Source organism: Tamandua tetradactyla, chromosome 12 (genome assembly GCF_023851605.1).
Source record: "Tamandua tetradactyla isolate mTamTet1 chromosome 12, mTamTet1.pri, whole genome shotgun sequence".
In the NCBI taxonomy this organism is placed as follows: Eukaryota; Metazoa; Chordata; class Mammalia; order Pilosa; family Myrmecophagidae; genus Tamandua; species Tamandua tetradactyla.
In genome coordinates this window covers 99,630,476-99,645,469 of record NC_135338.1, presented here as the reverse complement: position 1 = coordinate 99,645,469, position 14,994 = coordinate 99,630,476, and the positions used below count along the sequence as shown (strand labels likewise).

The 14,994-nt window shown below is 44.3% G+C and overlaps 1 protein-coding gene across 9 annotated transcripts in view; it reads left to right on the top strand.

The window, feature by feature from the left end:
- The window catches only part of CPEB1 (cytoplasmic polyadenylation element binding protein 1), a 112,150-nt gene that overhangs the window by 81,556 nt on the left and 15,600 nt on the right, over positions 1-14,994 (top strand). For all 9 annotated transcript variants that reach the window (XM_077124313.1, XM_077124306.1, XM_077124305.1 and 6 more), the window contains one exon: positions 6,650-6,838. In XM_077124313.1, the coding sequence (XP_076980428.1) occupies positions 6,685-6,838 (154 nt within the window). In that variant the 5' untranslated portion in view covers positions 6,650-6,684. The remainder of the gene's footprint in view (positions 1-6,649; positions 6,839-14,994) is intronic.

Below are 14,994 nucleotides of genomic sequence, written 5' to 3'. Positions count from 1 at the left end.
TCTTTCTTGGCTAAGTATGTAGGAGTAGAACTGCTAGTCACAAGATATGTAGGTTTAATTGTCTAAAAAATAGGGTACCATCTTACAATAATATATGATTTATTTATATTTATGTATTTTGATACAGTGTATACTATATCAATATATGTATATATACAATAATATATGAAAATTCTTTGACAGCACCAAATAGTGGAGCAGTCCTTTTAACTTTAGCCATGTGGTGGGTATGTAGTAATATCTCATGGTGGCTTTAATTTTCATTTCTTTGGCTAGTGATGTTGAGTACTTTTCTCAAGTGCTTATTGACCACTTATGTATCTTTGTGAACTACCTTTTCAGATTTTGTGCCCTTTTCAAAATTGGACTATTGTTGTAAATTTGTTAGGGTTTCTTATTTACTCTAGATGCTAGTTATTTTTCAGATGTAGCTGTATATATTTTCTCCTGTTTTGTGGCTTACCTACTCATTTTCTTAACGGTGCTTTTATAAGCAGAAGTTTTTAGTTTTGGAAAGTCCATTTTATCAAACTTTTCTCTGATTTTCCTTTCCGTGTCCTACCCTAGAGATCTTGCTTCTGTGCACTGTCTCCCCTTCCCCCAGATCATGGAGCTATTCTGTTTTCTTAGAGAGCTTTATTAGCTTTTATTTTTAGGCCTCTGATTATTAAATTAATGTTTGGGTATAGTGTGAGGAAGAGTGAAGTTTCATTTTCTCCCACATGGATATTGGGTTGTTTGTTTAAAAAAGAATTCTTTCCTCATTGAATGCTTGGAGGCAGGTATTATGGTTGGGATTGAATTGACTATGTAGATAAATTTGGTGGGAATAAACTTCCTAACAATATTGATTCTTCCAATATGTGAACATGATGTATGACTTTGTTTTGAAGTCTGAGTGTACGTATTAATATTCATTTTAAGAAATATTATAGAAATGACTTTGAAAATTCATTTTAAGATTATTGAATTCATTTTAAGATTATTAAAACTAGTCAAGATTAAAATGATCTAATGGTCACATTTTTATAGAGGTTAAAAACAAAATAAACCTAATGCTCTTGAATCTTAAACTGTAATAAGACAGTTTAATGAATAAAGTAAGGAACTTTCCTTGAATATTCTAGCCATCACATATTCTTCTGAATTTTTTCTTTCTTTACTTATTAGTGCACGGATTAGCAAAGAATTGTTCTCTAGAGAGAATACTTCCTGAGGGCTGTGACTAGCTCAAACTTATCCTTTTATGTTTGGTGAAGAGTGTGAGAGGACGTTAATAACGAAGCCAGGGTGTGATCTGAGAGGCAGGATTCAGACGAGAAGAAAGTGTTGAGTAAGTGTGGGTTGAATTGGCTGGAGGAGAGAATCTGGGTAAGAAAAAAACATTTAAACTCTTACTATTCAAAATGTGGTAGGAGACCAGTAGCATTGGCATCACCCAGAAGTTTGATAGAAATACAAATCCTGGGACCCACTCCAGACCCAGTGAATTGGAATCAGTGTTTTACAAGATTCCCAAATGTTTCGTATGTACACTAAATTTGAGAAGCATTACTCTAGAGGTTCTGCAGTCACCTTGCGTGAATGAATTAAGGACCGTAGTCCAATCAGAGCAATTGAAATGATTTTTACAGGCATCTGATGACTTGTTTGTTCTTTATCTTTAAGCTGCCACTATTGATTTTTCAAAATTAACATTTTGGTTTTCTTGATTTAGGGTAGAAAATAGTATCCAAATTATCTTTTTAGAAATCTGTTCATCGAAATGCTACCTTGTGGGTTCATTAAAACTTTAAGAAGAATTATAAATCACTGACTTAAATAGCCTCAGCTATTATTAAATGACTCAAGTCATTTAAGTAAAGGAATCTAAGGGGGCAAATGACTCAGTGTCCTCTCTCTCTGCTACTACCAGGGAGGATGGAATTTGGAGATGAAGTAGATATTTTATAAAAAGAGTCACCAAGTTTGGTTGTTGTATAAGCTGTAATAGTATGCTTGTTTTTTTTTTTTTTTTTTTTAAAGGAAAGACAGAGAGAAGGAAGGAAGGATAGAAGGAAGGAAGGAAGGAAGAAAGGGAAACATTTCCAAACATTTTCTTGCTTTATTGTATTTTGTTTTTCCGTTTTTGTTACATGGGCTGGGGCCGGGAATCGAACCGAGGTCCTCCGGCATAGCAGGCAAGCACTTTGCCCGCTGAGCCACCGCGGCCCACCCGTATGCTTGTTTTTAAGTCTAGAGAACAAAAAGAAGACAAATTTTATTTTGCATTGTTATAATGTCTAAGAATAACAGCCCAAAGAAAAGTCCATAGCAGCCTGCTACCTTCAAACATTAGCTATTCATATTTTTTTACATTCCTTTACCAGCATTGTTCATCAGCATACAGGGTTTTTGGTTATAATCATGGTATAAATGCAACTTTGTAGTCCGCTTCTATCATTTAACATATTGCCTTTCTCTCATCTTCTTTCTCCACTATTCCTCTGTTTTCTTCTTCTTCCTCCTTCTCTCCCTCTCATCCCTGGCTTCCCTGCCCCTGGCCTCTGGATCATCTTGGGCCTTCTACCGGAACATTTCCTGTTTAAAAGCTTATGGAGTTCCTTACTGCCTGCCCCAAGCGTCAGTTTGGTATTCTGACCTCAGTTCATGACCATCCTTAACATTTGCTAACCTTCTCTCCCTTCCCCTCTGTCACCGCCTCAAAGCTAGACCTCTTTCTTCCAAGGTCAGTTTAGGAGATATGTTCTCTGTGGAGTCCTTTTTGGTCCCCATCCACTTATATAATGGAGCTTTAATATTTTCACAAGTGGGGGCCTGAAGACATTCCTCTTTTCTGATCTTACTTCCCTGCTTGCCAGGTGCTTAGGAATGATAATTGCGCAGGATCCTGAGCAATTTTGTGCTAAGTTTTGGTGGAGTTATCAGAGAATAGAGAAGGTTCTCATCACATGGAGGATGGAAGAGATAATAGTTGAGGCTGTAGAACTATGAGCTCTGGAGCCAGAGTCCCTGGCTCTCCCACCTGCATTTTGAGCCTGCTAGGAACTGCTCCATTTTAGACCCTGATAAACTTCTTTCCCTCAGTTGTTTAGTTGCTGGGGAATTTAGGAGGTTACCTATACAGAAGATAACCGCTATTTTCAGTGGGACATTACTGTAGAATTTTAAACCAGATTAAGAAACTTAAATTGGGAACTTTACATAGGTATTTATAAAGAAACTTGTGGGAGAAAGCATTGAAGCTGAGACATTGTTCAAATTGCCTTAAATGAGAGTTATCATTTCTTATACTGGTTACCAGCTTTTAGTATCTTCTCAGTGCCTATTTGGTGCTTGGCAAAGGATTTTAAAGAATATCTCCCAATGAAAAGAACCAAGTCTCTGTACAGCATCAGATGTGTTTGAGAATCAAAGGGGAGCTTTTGCTCATTAAAATCATCCTTTGTTTTTCAGACCTTTTGACTCACTACATGGTAGGTAGCCTGTGTTAGCAGTTCACTTCTCAAACTTCCTTTCAGGTATAGAGTGAAGAGGTGGAGTGGAATGGGTAAGTTTGGAGAGATGCGGATATCTGGACACTATTAGAAAGGAGGTTTTTGAATAAAATGTTTCTGGACACGCGTGGCTGCCCCTTACAGAGAGAGTGACCATGCATACCAGTTTTCCTGAGAACAGTTTCTTTTTAAGTTTGCTGACCTAGTATGATTATTTGCCCTCCTGTAAAAAGTGTCCTGCTTTAGATGATAAATTATATGGTCACTCTACTGATAAAATACTGTATGCCAGATACTAAATGTACCAAATACTTTACTTAATCCCCACAAAAATCTGAAAAGTAGCTGCTATTGCCACTTAACAGATGAAAAGAGACTCAAGAAAAAGACTAAGTAACTTGTTTGAAATTGCCCAGTGGCAGACCTAGGAACAAAGTCTCATCTAGCAGACTGTAAAAGTTACATGCTTTTCCTCAGCATGTCACCCTAAGGGTTTAATAAGTCTGGCCCCCACTTTTGAATCTTATGAAAGAATCTTACAATGGTAATGAAAGCCTTTACCCGGAAGAAACAATGGAATGATGAATGTCAAGATAAGGATAAAGGTGATGTGTATGGCAGGGATGCTGGGAGTGACAGTAGAATTATACTGTGTTTTCATCCCCAACTCCTAGATGCTTGTGGCCATTTGTTTCTTGTAGGGTTATACAGACCTGCGTGAGATTTGAAAGGTTATGGTCATTGTATAGAGCAGTATTGCTCAAACTTTCATGTTTGTACATATGAACTGCATGCATATTAGCTGGGAATTTTGTTAAAATATGGATTGAGTGGGGCCTAAGATTCTGCATTTGCAACAAGCTCCTGGTGATACTCATGTGGCCATCTGCCAAACTATACTTCAAGTAGCAAGAGTACAGTTGATGATTAGATTATCATTGCCTGGGGCATTAGAATTGCCATATACATAGATGTCCTGATTTTAGAGGGGGGAGGAAGAAAAGGCTAGTTTTAGGTATTGATATATTGATACCCTCAGATTAGGTTTGGGAAGGGGAATGGGTGTTTAAATGTGGATGTTTATTAATCCTCACAAAAACCTGAAAAGTAACTGCTATTGCCACTTAACATAAAGAAAGCATTATGTTTTTATAGTTAATATATACGGCTTATTTTTAAAGTGTGTCCTCATTGTTGAGGAAGGGTGTAGCTGGAGAAGTAGGAGGGAACAGTCTAGGGGTGCGGGCAATAGCAGTATGGGTGGTCTCCTTCCCAGCCTATGCAGAGGTGAGCAAGGCTTTGACACGCACAGACAGGAAATATGCAGAGTATCTACAGCCAGACAGGAATAACGTAGATGGATGACGCAGCATCAAAGCTCCTAAAAAAAGCCTCTGAAGGGAGGAGTCCCTGCCACAGACTGACCATTTTCTCTCTCTAGGCGTTGCCTGAGTGCCTGTGAGCATAGGTACACTGCAGGAGGCTCTGGCAGGCCATTCCTGTGGCTAACAGCATTATTCCCCTCTCGTTCCTCCTCCACCCCCCACCCCCACCCCCAGCTGGTGGGTCCTAGGTGGAGATACCTCCTATATGTAGTTACTTCCCCTTACAGCGAAGACAGAGCAGGCAGGGTGGCATATGGCTAGCCTAATCCAGGTGTGAGGAGCCTCCCTGCTGACATTAGCACATTTTCCCCACTCTACTCTCCCTTTTTGAAGAGGATGTCCAGCCACTGGGGGTTATGTGGGCACAGGGCTAAGAAGTGTACACGTTGAAGAAAGGATGTGTGCAGAGGCTCCAGAAGCTCTGGGCAGAGCTCAGCTTCCTTAGGCTTTGTTGTAGAGCTGTGAGTGGCCATGGTAATAGGGCCTTGGTCCTGGACAGCAGCCTTGAGAGGGGACCCTGGCAGCTGAAGGTATTAGTGCCCCCAAGGTTGACAGGTATCAGGTGGTTTCTGGAAGGGCAAGAAAAACTTACCGATAGCTCCTGGGCATTATGTTTCTGATAAAGCATACAATTCTTGTGAGACCATTCGTCTTGTTTGGGTCTGTCAGACACTGCTTTGGGAGTGTTTCCTTAGTCTCTGCCTGCAGAAGGGAGAGGAGGAGCTGGACCTGATACATTTGCTCATGGCTAATACCCATCCCGTTGAGGTGAGGGAGCCTGGGAACAGGGATTATCCTAATCAGGGCAGAGTCTGCTGTGGTATGTGGGTTGTGGGCCACGCCCTACGAGATGGCACAGGGCTTCTAGTGCTGCCCGGTGACTCCCACTTCCTCTACCAAACCTGACCCTTTTCTCTGGGATGAGCTGCTCCTACAGGCATGGAGCACCAAGTGTCGTCCCCCAGGGTCCAAGTGTACAGTGCTTTCTGAAGGTTGTCCCATTCCTCACTGGTGAACATTGCTGTGTCAGTGCTGCTCATGGGCCGCACAGAGCACATAGGTTTTTGCTAACAGAATTGTGAAGGTTTGCATTGGGCTGCAAAACCAGGGCTTGAGCCAGCAGCTGGAGGGAGTCCAGGACTAGAGTGTTTTGGGGCTTGGGGGTAGAGAGTTGGGGGGAGGGAGAGAAAGGCTGGGGAGAGGAGAATAAGAGCAGAGCTACACAAACAGGCAGTTGGCTGCTTTGGCTTTGCTGACAGCAGGGAGAACTTCAGTTGTGCCTGAAGGCCACTTGGCCACCATTGCAGGAGACGGGAGGGCGATGCCTCACCACCCTCACTTACCGGCACTGCACCCAGACTATTCCAAATAGCTGTTGTGCTGCCTTTTCCCTGGGAGCCAAGTCTCCTCCCTGTCGTCGGCTCCTGCTCCTCCCCCGTTCTGTGAGGGATGATGCCGCTCTCTATTGCACGGCTCAGCCGGCTGATGTCACTGGCAGCGGGAAGCATCAGCAGCCTGATCACATGCTGGCCCAGTCTGTAATGCAGACGGGATAGGGGTGTGTGTGGGGAGGGGGCCTGTATGGCAACTGCTCTTGCTCTCACGCCCCCAAAAGTGCAGTGGCAGTGGCTGCAGAATCCAGCTAGCTTGGATGTCTGGTCCCTGAGCCTGGGGAAACTATTATTAATAACAGTTATTGTTAATAATATTGGAGAAAACAGCCTTTAACTCTGGGGTTTCTACTGTTTGCCCTCCTATCCAAAACAGACTTCCAGGACTCTGAAGAAACAGTTACAAACAGGATGCTTTTCCCCACCTCTGCGCAAGAATCTTCCCGTGGCCTCCCAGATGCAAACGACTTGTGCCTTGGCCTGCAGTCCCTCAGTCTGACAGGCTGGGACCGACCCTGGAGCACTCAGGATTCCGATTCCTCAGCCCAGAGCAGCACACACTCAGGTGAGTGGCGGAGAATGAGCTGGCTGGGGAGGGGGCTGTATGGAGTGGCAGGCAAAGATATGCACAGCAACAGTTGTTCTGTTCCCCTTCATGTCGACAATCCTGCCCCCCACTTCCACCCCCCATACACACAACATGAAGCTGTTTTGCAAAAGATGGAAATGCTGGCTGTGAGTGTGGCAGGACAGATGGTTGCTTGTAAAGACAGGCATGGCTTTTCCACTTACCCTGATAAATTCCCTGGAGTTGTTAGTCTGCACCTGGGGTGGCCCTGAAAAGGGTCCCCAAGGTGACAGCCTAATGCAGAAAAGATCCAGCTAACCCCTCTGGTGCCCAGGCCTGTCTTGGAGATGATGTAGCAAAAACACTTTTAGGTGGGGGAGGGGACTTAAGGGGCTGATGACTGGTTGTCCAGATTCCATTTCTCAGTGGCTTTTAAAACTAGGTAGCTATATAAGAAGGTTGACTGCTCCCAGAATCATAGCAGGGCAAGAATTTTAACCTGGGGTTGGACAGGGTAATGTGGGAAATTGCAATTAACAGAAGGTTAAGAAGACTGATTTTGATAAGGGGTAGTCAGGGTAAGTGGGGTGGAGTACCTCTCAGCTACAAAGGTTTTTTTTCTCTCTCTCTTTGTGTTAAGGGTAACCAGGTGGTTGAAGGAAGAGCCACTCCCCTTTAGGACCTTTTGTCTTGGTGGGATTCAATGGGGACAAATCAAAGGGGATTCTCAACAACCCATTTAACTGCTGCTCAGACCTCCCCCACTGCCCACTTATTTTCCTCTTCTGGTACAAGGGAGAGGGTTGGCCAGATCTGAGTCTTGGAGTATTCAGTGAGAAATGTGAACTTAAGAAATAATATAGATACACTTGAAATCTGCATGGTTCACTTCATATAAACCATACATTAATAGCAAAGAGTGTTGGCATTAGATACTGGAGGAAGGTGGAAAGATAGTAAGCAGGTGGGGGGAAATTTTTGCTCTTGTTGCTGACAGTAGGGCACATTGAGCTTGCCAGCCGTCTCTTGTCTCCCCGTTCCAGTATCCGGCAAACATGGCAGCAAGGCACTGTCTTGTTGATTCCCCTCTGGCGTCCACCCTGTTTGGCGCAGGTCTTTTTTCATACTACTTGACAGAGCCTGGGACTCTAGTGTTTGTTTCACATTGTAATGCCCAGTTGTTTTGGTAAACTGCCATTTGATTAGGTAGTTGTGGGAGGGTGGTTGGATTTTTTTTTTTTGGGGGAGGGGGTTCCATTCTCTGGTCCATTGAGTTTAGTGACTACCTTTGGGTTGAGGTAGGATTTCTTAAAGTACTGGCTTCAGGTTTTTTCAGAAAGGTTGCTAACGGCCCTGTTCTCCTGGGCAAGGATGTTGTGGTGTCACTGTTTGGTCTTGATCTCCTGGGGATCTTCTTGGCTTGGAGGTCCTGGTAGTTTCTTTTGTGTGGTACTTTGAAGCCAACCTCTGTGGCCTCTGAAGCTGACCTTGTCCTGTCCTCACTCCTACTGTATTTGAAAAAAAGATGAAAGAGCCCACACAAGAGGTGGGTCCCAGCACCTATCTCTGACGACTGGTGTTTGGCTGAGGCACTGTGTCTCATTGGTGTCAGGTTGGGGTGCCGCCCTTTCTTTGGCTCTGGTTTCTTTTAGTACAGGAGTCCTTCTGAAATGTGTTTTAGCCAGTGGGCCCCTAGAAATGCAGGTGGGCCTGACTTGGGACTTGAAGAGCTTGGCCCGAAAGTTATTGTGAAATTAGGTTGTAAAAAAAAAAAAATAGCTTGGATTCAGCCATGATTTCCCCAGCTTCCTTGCCACCTAAGACACCTGTGCATATAGCTGTTTACCCTGAAGTATGTAAGTACATGTGCGTGTGAAGATTTACTTCTCCACCTTCCATCCTCAGCACTCCAGTTGATATGTATAACATGATTTTGTGGATCAGGGAAAGGCTAGTCTATGACCTTGGAATTCAGAGGGACTGTAGAGTTGCCCGGCGGCATGATCTGACTGTGGGCAAGGTCAGTGTGGGCATGTCTTCCTTTCTGAGGATCCTGAACACACCCGTTCCTAATGACCGTGCTCTCCTTGGTTTTAGAGCCATGTGATGGCCACCTCTATTTCCCTGAGCTCTGGGCCTTCTTAGAAGGCCCACATGAGAGTACTGCCTTCTGGAGTAGGATGCAGCCCTCCCACCAGGCAGCTGCAGCACCAGATCGTGCACCCTCGCCAGCAATGCGGGAACATGCAGCCCACATTCCAGTGCCTACACTCCCTTCCCATCTGAAGACAGACTAGCTCATCAGTTTCTTCTGAGAGGGAAGAATATTTCAACAGCTCCCTGCACTGTGCTGCTTCTCCAAGGCAGAGCTAAGGGTCAAAGAACACTTTCTGGTCTCCCAGAACTTGAAGCCAACTGGGAGTTATTTTTGCAGACAGCCTGTATGGGGCCCAGAATGCAAGCTCACTCTTCTGCTTAGTGATGTAGTTCCCCAGGCAGCTACAGCTTCCCATCTGACCATCAACCATTTTAAGTGTTCGGTAATGCAGGGAGCAAGTTTAGAGGTTGCAGGACTCGTGACTGAAAATCTTGGCTAAGTTCATTCAGCATACATTGAGAACTGTCTGTGTGCCAGGCAGTGTCTTAGGCACTGGAGGTACATCAGTAAATAAGATACAGTTTTTGCCCTTTAGCATCTCTCTGACTGTCAGGGAAATCGGATGAGAAGGCACAGCAAGTGCAGCATGAGAGTTGCTGTGTTAAGGACTCCCATTTTCTTCCCTGAGGAGGTTTGCATTGGGACAAAACTCCTTTTCGTTGGGTTCTCAGCGTGAGCTGCTGCATGGGGACCATTCTTCAGGGCCGAGGCCCTTGTGCTGTGCAGATTTCACTGGCCTCAGAGGCTGCAGCAAGACCCTGAGGTGGAGTCTGTCCTTGAGCCAGTATTGGTTTTGGATGTGGGACTTTGTGGGGTCCTTCTCTTTTAGACTGTACCTACCCTGAGGCCATACATCTTGCTAGAGAAGAAACCCTTTAAGGCAAGCTGAACGTTAAAAGTAGGTTTTTTTCTGAGACTCCAGTGGCATGTGTCCAGAGCTACCTTTGTCCTGCTTGCAGTGTCTGACTCCTGTAATGGAACGGCAAGGCTGTGGAAGCAGTCCTCCGTGCCCTAGGAGGGGTGGTGGGGTGACTTACAGCCACCATTTATCAACTACTTCTTATGCTGTGTACATCGTGTGATTTTAATGCTTACACAGTCCTGTGAAATAGGTACGGTTATTACTATTCCTATCTTACAGATGAAGAAGTAGACTCACAGAAGCTGTGGCATGACTGTTGACAGCCCCAAAACTCTTTGGTTCCAGAAGTCTTAAATGCTTTCTATTATACCTGTGTTCCTCTGGGTAAAAGCCTCACATGTCAGACAAGAATCTTGTTTTAACGTGGGCCATCTGTACTGTTTTAGAGCCGTGGTGATGGCCGCTTCTATTTCCCTGAGCTCTGGGTCTTCTTGGATGGGACTGTTCAGCCAGAGGTGAGATGTTCCTTTGCTGAGGTCTCTAAATGCCAGGGCCCACAACAGACAGTTCTGACTCGCTCTCTACTTCTGAGTCTCATCTCAACAACGGTACCACCTGCTGGGTGTGTCTTTCTGCCTTCCTCCTTGTGACTCTTTTGCATGCAGCATTACTCAGCAGGAGAATGGGGTGGCTCTGAGAATCAGCTTTGGGGACATGGAAACAGGGACTCCTAGTGAATGCCTTGTCCAAAGCCCAGTGGGCAGACTAGGTGCTCAGTGCAGAGATGTCAGAGGACATGTCCTGTTTTCTTCTCACTCCGTTTTAGGAGTCCGTTGAAGAGTAACCTGTACATCCTCTCTGGTTTCTGCCCTAACTGCTAACTAGTTAATGGAATATTCCATGTGCCATGTTACTTGCAGGCTCCCCATTGTCAGCTAAATCAGCCTGGGATGAGAGAGGAGTCTTTTAACATTTTGCTTCTGCTACTGATGTACCTCAGCCTCTTCCAAACAGCCTTTCTGATGCAACATTCAGGATAGGATTGAGTCCCTCATATGTGGAACATGGACTTCCTGGCCTAACCAGGGTCTCTTGCAACTCTGCCTTGACTGCTCAATTCTCCACTACTATATTCCCAGCATGTAACACAGTGCCTGGCTCATAGGTGCTTTTAATTGGTATTTATTTGTTGAATGAGCAACGATTGCTGAGCCACTGTGTTAATCCTGGGTGTTTTCAAAATGTAGAGTTCAGACAAGATCTCTCTCAATCTTCTGTCTCCTACTTGTTTTGAGTATCTGTATGGACAGATTCTTCTTGGGCCAGTTTATCTGGGCCCCCATGGCTACTGTGGCATGATTAGGCATTTATAGAACGTTCTTGCCATACACTGAAACGTGAGTCCTATCTTGGAGTCAGATAGTCTGTTCGAGAACAGCTTTCAGTGTGAAGAAGAGAGAGAACTTGGGAAGCAGTGCGTTAACGGAGTGCCTTCTCGGTGAGAAAGAAAGTGGTTAGCCGCAGATGCAGGGTGGACTCTGACCTCACGTGGAACTTGGACATGTCTTTCCTGCAGGCATTAGAACCCATTCAAAGAGCAAGATTGATAGTCACATTGGGGAGAAGGGACATGTTTAGTACCACCTTGGACTTGTGGGACCCAGAGTCAGTAGGGGGAATTCACATTCAAAAGGTCACTACCTGATTTAGGGTGCGATGTACAGTTGTGGGTTTAGGGCCACACAGGCAGAAGAGCTTCCTGTTTTCATACCTGGGTAGGGTTCTGCCTTCCTCTGTTCCCTACCTCTAACGACCCCAGATAGATCCTGAGCAAGCATCACAGACCAAAGAGCAGGGAGAGGGAGGAACAGCTCCAGGTATGATGCTTTATATCTCAACCTAGAAATAATGGCTCCTGTGCTGGAGTTTTTTCTTGGCCACACCCATTAGATAACAAACATGTGACTCTGCTGTGTTTGGCCTGGTTTCTGCCCCAGATGAATTCAAGCTCAGACAGTATCTTGCAATGCAAAATGTCCAGTGTTTGGCCCTTGCTTCCATTGCTGCTGCTGCCATCAGACTCTGGGTGCCTTTGTACTCTTGGGGAAGGCTTCAGAAAATTCAAGCAGTGACTCAGCTATAAAACCCACAGGAGCTGGCATAGAAGGGTGAAAGTGGAGAAAGTTAACAATCAGTCTAAAAATATCACTGCTGATTTAGTCTCCTGTACCCTCTGAGGTAGTATTAATGAGTTGGAACCCTCTGCCAGGTCCTTTCCTCCCTGTGACTTCCTAAGTGCTGTCTGTACCTGCTGCTGCTGCCTGCCAGCATGTGAGTGAGTTAGGTTGAAGCAGTTGCCTCTGCTCCGTGAAGAGCATACTTTCTTTGTAAGTCACTTCTGGAAGATGTGGATTTTCTGAACACTTGGCCACCAGGGTTGGAAGTACTTGGTAACTTCAGATACTCTGTGGTCCCTGAGTAGTAGGGTTAGGACAGGAGCAGAGCAATGAGGCTAGCTGCTTCAGCTCACACCCAGTCACCTAGGTTCATGCCTGGAGTCTGACCTTCGTGAAGCTCTGTGTCCTTTGGTGGAGAGTCAGTTTGAGATCAGCCACTGGTCTGCAGTATAAGGAACCAGCATTTTAGGTTGTGTGGCTTAGAGACAGCGCCTTTCTGCTTAGAAGGGAGCAGATCCAGAGAATGAGCCATTGTGCTACCTGTTGAGCTCCTTCCCTCTGATTGGTGGAGATCTGTGCTGCCCACTCAGCAACCACATATGGGGAAAGTGTGATCTCATGAACTGAGCTGGGAACAAGACATGCTCCATTTTCTAAAATGAGATCCCTCCTTCTCCAGGGGCCCAAAGTTTCTGCCACTTTCCTTCCTTTGATCTATACTCAGAACCACCTGACCAGGCCATGTGACATTGGGCTATAGAGGGACAATTACATCATTTTATGGTATCTTTGCCATGGGGGTAACGGTTGCCAGAAACTTGGAACCTTCTGCAGGTTAAAGGAAACATCAGAACAGAAAATCCTAGGCTTCTTGGTGCTTTCGTATCTTCCCTGTGTCTTCTAGTCAAACTCATACTGTATCCTTGGCCCCTTCCAATTTAATATTTGCAGGAAGGTGAATTATCCTAGGTGTTTTAGTTCTGGGACACCTTGATCTTCCTTCTCTACCAGTGGGATTGCGCCTTTCTGGATGATTCCCCTGTGTATCTGTGTATCTGGTACAGTGTTCAGTGAGGCACTCTTCAAAGCCCCTGTACTTGAATGCAGGAAAACATTTCAGTGGCTCTACGGATACCAGCAAAATCTGGGAAGAATTGGTCAGGACAGGGAAACTTTTCTACCCTCTCCTTCCATTCTGCCCTTCATCAACCAGACTAGCTCTCTTCAGCCTGTGTTTATTTCCTATGTTTAGCCCCCTTTGAAGAGAATCTTTGAGACTAGTGGAAGGAGTACTGCCACAAATTTGATGAGTAAGTCACTGAAGATATCCAAACCTCTGTTTTGGTGATGGGCAGTGTAGTGTGAAGGGGGTTGTAAACTAGGCTTCTGCCCCTAAATCTGAGTTGTGTCTAAGCCAGCATTATGTCCTTAAGTTGAGTAACTTAATAGAAAAGAATTTAGCCTGAGTAAGCATACTGGCACCAAGCAGTATGAGCCTTCCTTTCTTTCAGTGGTATTTAGCAGATACTGATCCCGTGCTCTCTCCATGTGTTGTACTAATTACTGCTGGGGGGGGGTGGTGGTAAGGATGGTCCTGGGTATACTCAGTTGAGAAGGCAGATCTTTGCACACGTGTGTCTACAGGTATCTGTACAAATGTTTTTGAGGCTTTGGGAAGCTTGTTTAAAAAAAGATTATTTCCTCTCATGGGCAGAGACTCCAAAGATACTCAGTTACCCTCTTCTCCTCTGGGGGTTCAAGTCCCCATTACTTGGGCTTAATTTTTCTCTTTGGTTAGATCAATTGCCACGAAAGAGGCAAAGAAAGTAAAGGGAATTGACTAGTTCACTTTCCTGTCTTTTTTAAAATAACTTTTTATTTGGAAATAATTTCAAATTCACAGAAGTTATAAAATGGACAAAATTAAACAAAGAACCTTTGTATTCCATTTATCCAGATTCTCCTGTTGTTGGCATTTTACCCCTTTAACTTGATCATTTGCATTCTCTTTCTCTCTCTCTCTCTGTTTTTCTCTCTGTTTCTCTCTCCCTCTCTCTCTCTCTCTCTCGTTCTCTCTCTCTGTATATATTTAATTTTTCTGAACTATTAAGAGATGTTATGTACATTCATATATAAAAAAGTTATCAACTTCAGTAAATTTAAAATTGATAAAACCCCCCTTCATATTCCAGTTTTGTCAAGTGAGTAATGTCCTTTCTCCTCCAGTACCTTCCTGTCATCTCTTAACATGTATCTGCCTCAAACAACAGGCCCTAGCTGCCTTTATTTTTGCTTAGTATGAACTTTACAAAGTCCCTTGGTTGTTTTGAATATTTTTCACAATTTTTAGCTTCTTCTGGCCGTGACTTTTCCTGAAACTATCGTCACCATCCGTGCCATTCTTTTTTATGTTCTTCTTACTGGATACTTATGTGTCTGCTTCTCTGGTCTTCTGAACCATCCCCATCCCCAGCACTCACACCAAGTCCAGGGTTTTCAGAGTCCACACACTTTGGGTAATGTTCTGCATAGCCAGCTGCCTTGCTACCTGGGTTTCTTTAATTGATGCTTTTTTTCCTCTCTCTCTTGGGTATTAATCATTGTGCTTTTGGAGTTGTGCTTAACATCAATGTTCTAAGGCAAGGAAATAATCACTAATGGGTTTTGGGGGCCATAGTAAGGGGATTTATTAGAGCTTGACATAGCAAGTCACAGGTTTTTCTACATCAGTGCTTCTCAAACTTGAATGCTTATGCAGATCTGCTGGAGATTTTGTTAAAATGCAAATTCTGATTCAGAAGTTCTGGGGTAGGACCCAAGGTGCATTTTTAATGAGTTCCCAGAGCATGGGAGCCACAGGTAAGTTTTAGAAGATTTAGATCTCAAGACACTGACCTCTGGTAGGTGAGATCTGCAGTTGATGGTCTTAAAGGAATCTAACAAAGGTGAGGTGCCA